Source organism: Sus scrofa, chromosome 5, assembly GCF_000003025.6.
Source record: "Sus scrofa isolate TJ Tabasco breed Duroc chromosome 5, Sscrofa11.1, whole genome shotgun sequence".
Taxonomy (NCBI): domain Eukaryota; kingdom Metazoa; phylum Chordata; class Mammalia; order Artiodactyla; family Suidae; genus Sus; species Sus scrofa.
The window spans coordinates 9,410,616-9,420,660 of NC_010447.5; the positions used below are offsets into that span (position 1 = coordinate 9,410,616).

The 10,045-nt window shown below is 41.3% G+C and overlaps 1 protein-coding gene across 1 annotated transcript in view; it reads left to right on the plus strand.

Annotated features, from left to right (window-relative positions):
- FAM227A (family with sequence similarity 227 member A) overlaps nt 1-8,901 on the plus strand; it is a 61,112-nt gene extending 52,211 nt beyond the window's left edge. The window contains exons 20-22 of the mRNA XM_021093103.1: nt 337-339; nt 4,453-4,565; nt 8,765-8,901. Of these exons, the coding sequence (XP_020948762.1) occupies nt 337-339; nt 4,453-4,565; nt 8,765-8,846 (198 nt within the window). The 3' untranslated portion in view covers nt 8,847-8,901. The remainder of the gene's footprint in view (nt 1-336; nt 340-4,452; nt 4,566-8,764) is intronic.

Sequence of the window (10,045 nt, forward strand, 5' to 3'; positions counted from 1 at the left end):
CTTTTTGTCGTGGCATGTACTGGCTTGATGTGGGATTGAACCCAGGCTGGAGCAGTGAAAGCACTGAGTCCTAAGCACTAGACCACCAGGGAACTCCCAAATTTCTTTTTTTTTAAATCTTGGAGTTCTCCTCAAGTCCTCATCCTCCTCCAGTCTGGACCTGTGTGCTCAAGGTCTGCTCTCAGTTATCATTTTAGGGCTTTTTTTCACCATTATCCTAGGGCTTCCCTTAGTCAACTTTGTTGAATCTCTGTTTACCAGGTTACATGTCTTTCTTTTTCTTATTTTACCTCTTCATTTTGATGTGGCACATATTCTCAAAGAAAAGGTACATAGAAAGTTTTTTTTTTTAAGTCTTTACATGTCCAAAATGACTTTGTTCTTGATTAATATTTGACAAATATTTTTCTAGGAATAAAATTCTAAGTTCACAGTCCACACAGAATTGTTTTGGACACACCCATGGCTTTTGGAAGTTCTCAGTCAGGGATCAAACTCATGCCACAGCAGTGACAATGCCAGATCCTTAACCCACTGAGCCATCAGAGAACTCCTGCCACAGAATTTTGAAAAAGATTTTTTTCTACCTTCTAGTTTTGCTGTTGAAAATTTTTGATGTCATTCTGATTTCTATGGCTTTGAATATCTCCTTTCCCCCAAGGCCACCCATGGAAGGTTTTAGGATATGTTTCCCAGTTACAACAACCCAGCCCACTGCAGTGACAACACCAGATACTTAACCTGCTGTATCGCAAGGGAACTCCATGACTTTTCTCCCTTCCTTCCTTCTTTCCTTCCTTTCTTTTTTCTTTCTCCCTCCCTCCCTTCTTTCTTGCTTGTTTTTTTAGGGTTGAACTCATGGCATATGGAAGTTCCCAGGTTAGGGATCGAATCAGAGCTATAGCTGCAGGCCTTTGCCACAGCCACAGCAACACGGGATCTGAGCCATCTCTGCAACCTACACCATACCTCACAGCAACACTGGATCCCCCACCCACTTAGAGAGGCCAGGGTTCAAACCCACATTCTCATGGATGCTAGTCAGGCTTGTAACCTGTTGAGCCACAACGGGAACTCCTAGAAATATATTGTTTAATCTCTTAAGTATTTGGGGATTTTTCAGCTCTCTCCTTGTTATTGATTTCTAGTTTGATTCCATTTTTGCCTGAGAGCAGACATGTAATTTCTCTTTTTAAATATTTGTTGGAGGAATTCCCGTCGTGGCGCAGTGGTTAACGAATCCTACTAGGAACCATGAGGTTGCGGGTTCGATCCCTGGCCTTGCTCAGTGGGTTAAGCATCAGGTGTTGCCGTGAGCTGTGGTGTAGGTCGCAGATGCGGCTCAGATCCTGAGTTGCTGTGGTTCTGGTTTAGGCCAGCGGCTACAGCTCCAATTAGACCCCTAGCCTGGGAACCTCCATATGCCACGGGAGCGGCCCAAGAAATGGCAAAAAGACCAAAAAAAAAAAAAAAAAAATTTGTTGGAGTTCCCGTCATGTCGCAGCAGAGATGAATCCAACTAGGAACGATGAGGTTGCGAGTTCAATCCCTGGCCTTGCTCAGTGGGTCGAGGATCCAGTGTTGCTGTGAGCTGTGGTGTAAGTCACAGACTTGGCTTGGATCTGGCATTGCTGTGGCTGTGGCATGGGCCAGCAGCTGTGGCTCTGATTGGACCCCTAGTCTGGGAACCTCCACATGCCTCGGGTGTGGCTCTAAAAATAAAAAAATAAAAAAATTTTTTTCTTAAGATATATTTTTTGGCCCAGAATTTGTCTGTCTTGGTGAATGCTACATGTGAACTTGAGGAGAATGTGTGTTCTGCTGTTTTGGAATAATGTAGCATATAGATGTCAGTTACATCCAGTTGATTGTTGGTACTGTTGAGTTTGATTAAGTCCTTACTGATTTTCTGCCTGCTGGACCTGCCCATTTCTTTTTTTTTTTCTTTCTTTTTTTGGGGGCGTGAGTGCACCTGCAGTAGGCGGAAGTTCCTAGGTCAGTGATCAAACCCATGCCACAGCAGCGACCCAAGCCATAGCAGTGATGATGCCAGACCCTTAACCCCCGAGCCACCAGGGAACTCCTCCATCCACTTACTTTTAATCTATAACCCCATTCTCTTTTAAGGAGCATTCCAGAAGTCCCAAACAACACTTCTACTTACATCTCATTGCTAGAATATGACTACCTGGGTATAGCAATGTCTCTTTTCTTTTTTTCTTTCTTTCCTTCTTTCTTTTTTCTTTTTGGTTGCATCCATGGCATGCAGAAGTTCCCAGGTCATGGAACCCAAGCCACAGCAGTGACAATGCCAGATCCTTAATGCTAGGCTGGAAGAGAACTCCTACAGCAATGTTTTTCTTCTTAATAAAATACTATTTTTAAAAACACTTAAAATGGTCTATTATTATTATAATATTAATGAAGTATAAATTACCATGAAATCTGCCTGTTTTAAAGGTGCAATTCAAAGATTTTTTTAGTAAATTTAGAGTTTTGCAACAATTTCTACTGTCTAGCTTTAGAACTTTTTTCTTTCTTTCTTTCTTTTTTTTTTTTTTTTTTTTGTCTTTTGTCTTTTTAGGGCCACTACCACGGCATATGGAGTTTCCCAGGCCAGGGGTCTAGTCAGAGCTGTAGCTGCCAGCTTCCACCAGAGCCACAGCAACGCCAGATCAGAGGCACATCTGCGACCTATAGCACAGCTCACGGCAATGCTGGATCCTTAACCCACTGAGCAAGGCCAGGGATCAAACCCGCAATTTCATGGTTTCTAATTGGGTTCGTTTCCACTGTGCCATGACGGGAACTCCAGAACTTTTTCATCACCCCAGAAACAACCGTCGTGCTCGTATGTAGTCAATTCCTATTATCCTCTCCCTTTTAATAACCTCCCTGGAAATACCATGTAACATTACCAGTTCATTTCAAGAGCCAGATATTAGCCACATGATGATATTAAACTTCAAAGGAGGCTGGGAAATGTTTGCATGTGTGTGTTAAATCTGGACACATTGCCATCTTAAAAATTGGTTCCAGGAGTTCCTTTGTAGTGCAATAGAAACGAATCTGACTAGGAACCATGAGGTTGTGGGTTCGATCCTTGGACTTGCTCAGTGGGTTGAGGATCTAGAGTTGCTGTGAGCTGTGGTGTAGGTCACAGACAAGGCTCAGATCTGACGTTGCTGTGGCTATTGGTGGAGATCGGCAGCTGTAGCTTAGACCCCCTAGCCTGGGAACCTCCACATGCCATGAGTGGAGCCCTGAAAAGCAAAAAAAAAAAAAAAAAAAAAAAAAAAGGCTTCATTGCTAAAGAAAAAAGGGAGAGTGGGTGATAGGGTGGTAAATAACCATCTCATCACAGATGGATGCTGTTATACTCTCCATATCAGAGATAAAGAAACGAAAGCTTAATGAGTTGAGAAATTTGACCAAGGAAACCTTTCAATCTTAAACCTTCCAATCAAATTTTCCTTCAAAGCAAAAATGACCACTTTTTAAAAATAATAACAGTTTAGCTTGAGACCCACCTGTTTGAGCCATGAAATCCTATACGTTCAATGGTGACTCACTAACAGTCTTTCTGCTATCCATATTGGATTCTCAGAAATACTCAGAGCCAGAGTCCCCTCTGTGGTGCAGTGGGTTAAGAATCCTACTGCAGCAGCTCAGGTCACTGTGGAGGCACCGCTTTGATTGTCTGGCCTGGGAACCTCCATATGCCACAGGTACACCCATGAAAGAAAGTGAGAGGAGGAGAGAGAGGGAGGGAGAGAGGGAGGAGAAAGAAAGAAAGAAGAAAGAAAGAAAGGAAGGAAGGAAGGAAGGAAGGAAGGAAGGAAGGAAGGAAGGAAGGAAGGAAGGAAGGAAGGAAAGAAAGAAAGAAAGAAAGAAAGAAAGAAAGAAAGAAAGAAAGAAAAAGAAAGAAAGGGAGGGAGAGGGAGAGAGAGAGAGAGAGAGAGGGAGAAAGAAAGAAAGAAAAGAAAGAAAAGAAAAAGAGCCAACTTACTGACCCTTAAAACCCAGCTCAAGCATCACCTTCAGGAAGTCTTCCCTGACTTGCCCACTTGGGAAATTGTCCTGTGCTTTCCTGATCACATGCCATGGAACATAGCCCACTCTAGTCACAGATTTACTTGTCCAGCTTCCTAGACTGCCGGTTTGTCCTTGAGGTCAGGAATATTGCCCTAGATAACTCCATGCCCACCCCCCCCAGGGCCTAGAGCAGGGCTTGGCACCCAACAGGTCCTCAGTCAATGCTTAGAAGATAAAAGAGGGAGTTGTTGCTGTGTGTTCAGCACTCTGCTTCAGTTATTTGCTACTGTCAATGTTACAGATTGATTTGTAAAGTTTTTCTTTCAATACCTATCAGATTCCAGTGAAACCTTTGAAGAAATCACATTGAAATTTTGAGCCAATTTTTTGCTGATGTCTTTTTTGTTTCCCTCACAGGAAGGACAAGGAGGAGAGGGAAGGAGAATGGAAACAGAAGTTGAACTGCTTGATGAATTCTCTTCCCTGGAACTAGGAAGTCCCTACAAAATCTTTGATATTTCTGCTACCAGGTAGAACAACAACAAGAGAAAAAGAAAACTGTGGGCAAAGTTTGAGAAATAGGAGTTCCTATTGTGGTTCAGTGGGTTATGAACCCAACTATTGTCTATGCGGATATGGGTTTGATCCCTGCCTCGCTCAGTGGATTAAGGATCCTGTGTTGCTGTGGCTGTGGTGTAGGCCAGCAGCTGTAGCTCCAATTAGACCCCTAGCCTGGGAACTTCCATATGCTGCAGGTGTGGATGTAAAAAGAAAAAGAAATTAACCAACAAGGGACTTACCTTTTAGTTTCCCCCATAGGAGAAGAGGAGGCAGTAGAAGCACCTTTGACTCTAAAAACATCTGGGGTTTTGAAACTTTGCCCTGCCCCTTCTGTGACTTTCTGTTAAGTTTACCTAAGTTCTCCAGGCCTGTTTCCTCGGCCATACACATGTGGAAGACTGTTAATGTGTAAAAGAGCTAATCCTTATAAAGAGCCAAGCATAGAACCTATCAATAATTAAGACATAATGTATTATCGTTTTCATAAAGCTCCTTACATTCCTCAATCTGGGAAGACTTCCAACATGCCTGCTTGAGAGTGTTGGTCTAGTCCAGCCCAGAAAGAGGCCCTGGCTTTCTGGGCCCGGGACCAGCTGAGTTCTCATCTCTTAGAGTAGTCCTTACCCACCCTGGGGCACGGAAATGCTGAAGCGCCAGAAAACATAAGTTCTTATCCACAGGGAGGAGCCCCCGAAGTCTAAAAGTTTCACATTCAGATGGGGTACAGCCCAAGTCAAAAATGTCCCCCAAGACACGTCTTTCAGAGATCACCAAGCCTTTTAGGAGCCCAAAGAAGAGCAGATTTGTTCACTGGAACGGAAATTGAAGGGAAGTGGTCTTGGCCTTGTGCTAAGCATATTCCATCATTTATCCCATTAAAGTCTTAGAACAGACTTGTGAGGTAAATTTCATTTTTCTTGTTTTTCAGAGGAGGCAATTGAGACTCACTTGAGTGAAGGCCCAGGCTCCTCATGGGTCTCTCAAAATCCATCTCATCATGCTACCTTTGCTTAACTAAAGTTTCTTCTCAATCCCTAAGGATTCTAGGGATAAAATCCGAACTCATATTAAACCCTCCCACCTCCCCCTCACCTGTCTCCACTCTCCACTCCCAACCACCTTTCAACCACATTGAGCTCCTATAGCTGCATTAAGAGGCCAAGCTCTTCCGGCCTTGCTTGGCACAAGCTTCTTCCTCTGCAGGAAATTCCCCCTCCCACCCCTGGACTCCTTCCCCAGCCAGCTCCTGCTACTTCTTCAAAGTCAGTGCAAATAACGGCTCCACCATGAATCTTCCCCTGACACACAAACAGAACATCAGGGTTAAATGCTTCTCAAAGCTCTCAGACCATTTATAACACAAAAACTTGCTGAGCCCAAAGCAGTTCAAGGAACTACCCTGGAACATTCTGGACCAGGAGGCTTGGGGAAGACCCACTTTTGAGAAAGCATCCACAGTTGTTTCATATAGCTACTGCTCTAAAATAGAGAACAGGCCAGCCAGCTTCAAGTGCAGATGGACCAAAGGGTAAAGGATCAGATGCTGACATACTTGGGGCATTTTTCTGAGCTCAGAGCCTTATTGGGGACAGGACAAGCCGAAGCCATAGTGCTCTTTGCAGAAACCCATAAAAATTGCCATTTAAAATTCTGGCACTCAAATAAAGAACTATTAACTAACAGAATATGAATCTTTAGTATAGCTGCCAAGTTATCTTAAAATAATGCAAAATATATTAAGAAATCACAGCTAACTTTTTTCTTAACTATAACTTTTACTTATTTTTATTAATTGTTCTAAGTTTGACCCATGTATATTTAATTCTCACAGCACCCCTGTGAGATATGGGAGGTTGTTATCCTCATTTTACAACTGAGGCAACTGAGGCTCAGAGAGGTTCAGTAACTATTGCCCAGTCTCCCACATTTGGTAATCAGTGAAGCCAGGATTTGAAAACAGCAGTCAGATTCCAAGACCTGAGCTATAACATATTTTTAAGAGAAGTCTTAGGAGGTAAACTTAATATGAAGGAAGTTATAGCAATTCATTTTTTCCTCTTATTAGAGAAACAACCACTGATATTGGAGTATAGCAGCATGGCTTGTACCCCATTGGTCTGGGCTATGGAATCTCCGGGTTAAGACAGCTTTTAATACTATCGATTTTGATATTTACTTTAGATAGGAGAGGAGACCAAACAGTTCAGTTCATTTAAACCAGTATTCATTGCTCTTTCCTCTTCCTTGAACATTCGTTAGCCACTTTTTCATCTAACTCCTATCTGACCCTTAGAGCCCATCTCAGATACTGTCCCTCCAGGAAATCTCCCCAGACTGCCCTAGTGACTGCCTATTTTGTATTCCATGAGTTTCCAAACATACTCCACTAAATATGTCCTACTTTAGTCATGGAGTTGTCTGCCTCCCTCTCTGTACTGTAAGTCTCCCAAGTTCAGGCACATTTTCTCATTGAGCATTGGGTCTCCTGCACCTGCTTCTGTGGCTGGCATGTAGTAGGGATTCAGCAAATTCTTTTTGAGGTAATTAAGGTCTAACTAATGTGTATTTAGCATTCTGTCAGTTAATTGCTTATAGAAAAAATAACTGATTACATTTTAGAACTTTGCCCCTCTATATTCAAAAAGTTAGGAATAAATCCTCTTAAAAGGTCATACTGATTTTTTAATTGTTTTTATTCTAATTAAAATAATGCATATTAATACTTTAAGAATCAAATAGGCAGGTCTGGGTCAGACCACTTGATTTTAATCCTAGCTCCATGACTTAACAGCCATGTAGCCTTGAGCAATTAATTTCTCTGTGTCTCAGTTTCTTTACTTGTAAACTGGGAATGATAATAGTAGGTATAGCTTAAAGTTGTTAAAAGGATTAAATTGGTTAACATTTGTGAAGAAAGCACTTACAACAGTGCCTGATTGCAAAGTAATATATAAGTGCACATTAAATTAACTGATTGAATTAACCAGTGCAAACATAATATAAAGCTTATTAACTAATTAATAGTCCTACAAGAAGATTTTACAAAAAAAATTGTACTCCTCTGGACCCAGTTTCCCATTCCCCAACAACACTTTCCACTTTTTTTTTTTTTTTTTTTGGCCACAGCTGCAGCAGGCAGAAGTTCTTGGGCCAGGGATCGAACCAGCACCACAGCAGTGACCCAACCCACAGCAGTGACAACACCAGATCCTTAACCTACTATGCCACAGGGAAATCCCTGTCTCTTTTTCAATCTGCTTGTTTTCTTTTTTCTTTTTAATTTGCTAATGAACACATTTTATTTTATATTTAATGTTATTTCTTTTTAACCAAATTTTATGAAATATTTACATTTCACATAATCCAATGTCTTTTACATAATTGAGAGAGACAAAAAATGATATTGGATGTGGAAAAAAACACCAGATTTGCAAATGTTTAGAATAACAATAATTTTCTTCACAAGATTCCCATCATTGTACAAATTTATGTACATAGTTATTCAGTTGTTTTCAACACTTGTTTTAAGCGCTTACTACACAAGTCAAGTACCATGATAAATTCTGAAGATGCAAATATGGATAACCGTATACTGAGCATTATACCACTTTTAAAGTACTGTGTAACCACAGGTGATTGAAAAACAAAGTTTTCTGAGACTTTTGGGGAAGGCTTTGTTATCCTGGATGGTATGTGAAACAATTCCAGCTATATTACGTAAAAGATTGATAATATTGATAGCACCATTCTAAAAACTGCCATATATCAAATATTTACTCTGTGGTCTTCACTGTTATGCAAAGAGCGTTTATATGCATTACATCATTTAATCCTCATAAGGACCCTCTGAGGGAGTTACTATTATGACGGGCTTTTTAAAAGTAAAGAAGGTAATGTTTTTCTGCTTGTTTTCTTTCTTTTTTTCTTACGTACTTATCACAGTTTACCTCTAAATTCTCCCTTGGTTGTATAAATCTCTTTCCAGTACATTCAGACACTTTAGGTAGTCTCTCAATTTCACCTTCATTTCCCAGCCTTGTGACCTGCTTCACTCCAAGTGATTGATTTCCAGGCTGTTTTTATAATCCTGGGAATTCCTTTCTTCATTCTTTTGATCACACTGTTTTTTAAATCAATTTCTATTTGTGTTTTTATGGTTCCTCCACAGCAAGGTCAACAGGAAGTCAAAACCAATGCAGAAAAAGGAAGTAATGTTCCTTATCCTCTCACCTTGCAGCTTACCTGCGTGAATTCTTGCCCAAGAATCAGAACTTTTTGGATGAAGGCTGCACATATTGGATTTAATCTAAAATATAAACAAATAAAAAATAATACTTCAGTATATTTAGTCATTTCCAGTCCATGGGACAAAGAATATCAAAGTCTACTCCTACCCTGGGCCAAAGTCAGGACATAAATTGATATTGTCACCTCATTCATTCATGTATTTGCTTACTAATTCTTTCACTCATTTATTTATTTTGGCCACACCCACAGCATGTGGAAGTTCCTGGGCCAGGGATTGAACCCATGCCACAGCAGCGACCTGAACTGCTGCAGTGACAACACCAGATCCTTAACCTGCTGCACCATAAGAGAATTCCTCACATTTATTAATAATAACACTATGGAAGTTCCCTGGTGGCTCAGTGGATTAAGGATCCAGCATTGTCGCTGCTGTGGCTCTGTTACTGCTGTGACAAGGGTTCAGTTGCTGGCCTGGGGAACTTGTACATACTGTGGGCATGGCCAATAATAATAATAACTATGACACTAACAACGAAAGATCAGAAAGAGAAATTAGAGAAACGATCACATTTACCATCACATCAAAATAAAATAAATTAAGGAGTTCCTGTTTTGGCACAGCAGAAATGAATCTGACTAGGAACCATGAGGTTGCAGGTTCGATCCCTGGCCTTGCTCAGTGGGTTGGGGATCTGGCGTTGCCATGAGCTGTGGTGTAGGTTGCAGACACAGCTCAGATCTGGCATTGCTGTGGCTCTGGCATAAGCTGGCCGCAACAGCTCTGATCCCTAGCCTTGGAAGCTCCATATGCCACTGATGCGGCCCTTAAAAGACAAAAAAAGACAAAATAAAATGAAACACCTAGGAATAAACTTACCTAAGAAGGCAAAAGACCTGTACTCTGAAAACTATAAGACACTGATGGAAGAAATGACACAAAGGGAAAGATATACTATGCTCTTGGACTGGAAGAATCAATATTGTCAAAATGACTATACTACCCAAGGCAATCTACAGATTCAATGCAATCCCTATCAAATTACCAATGGGATTTTTCACAGAACCAGAACAAAAAGTTTTTAAATTTGTACAGAGGAGTTCCCATCGTGGCGCAGTGGTTAACGAACCCAACTAGGAACCATGAGGTTGCAGGTTCGGTCCCTGCCCTTGCTCAGTGGGTTAACGATCAGGCGTTGCCGTG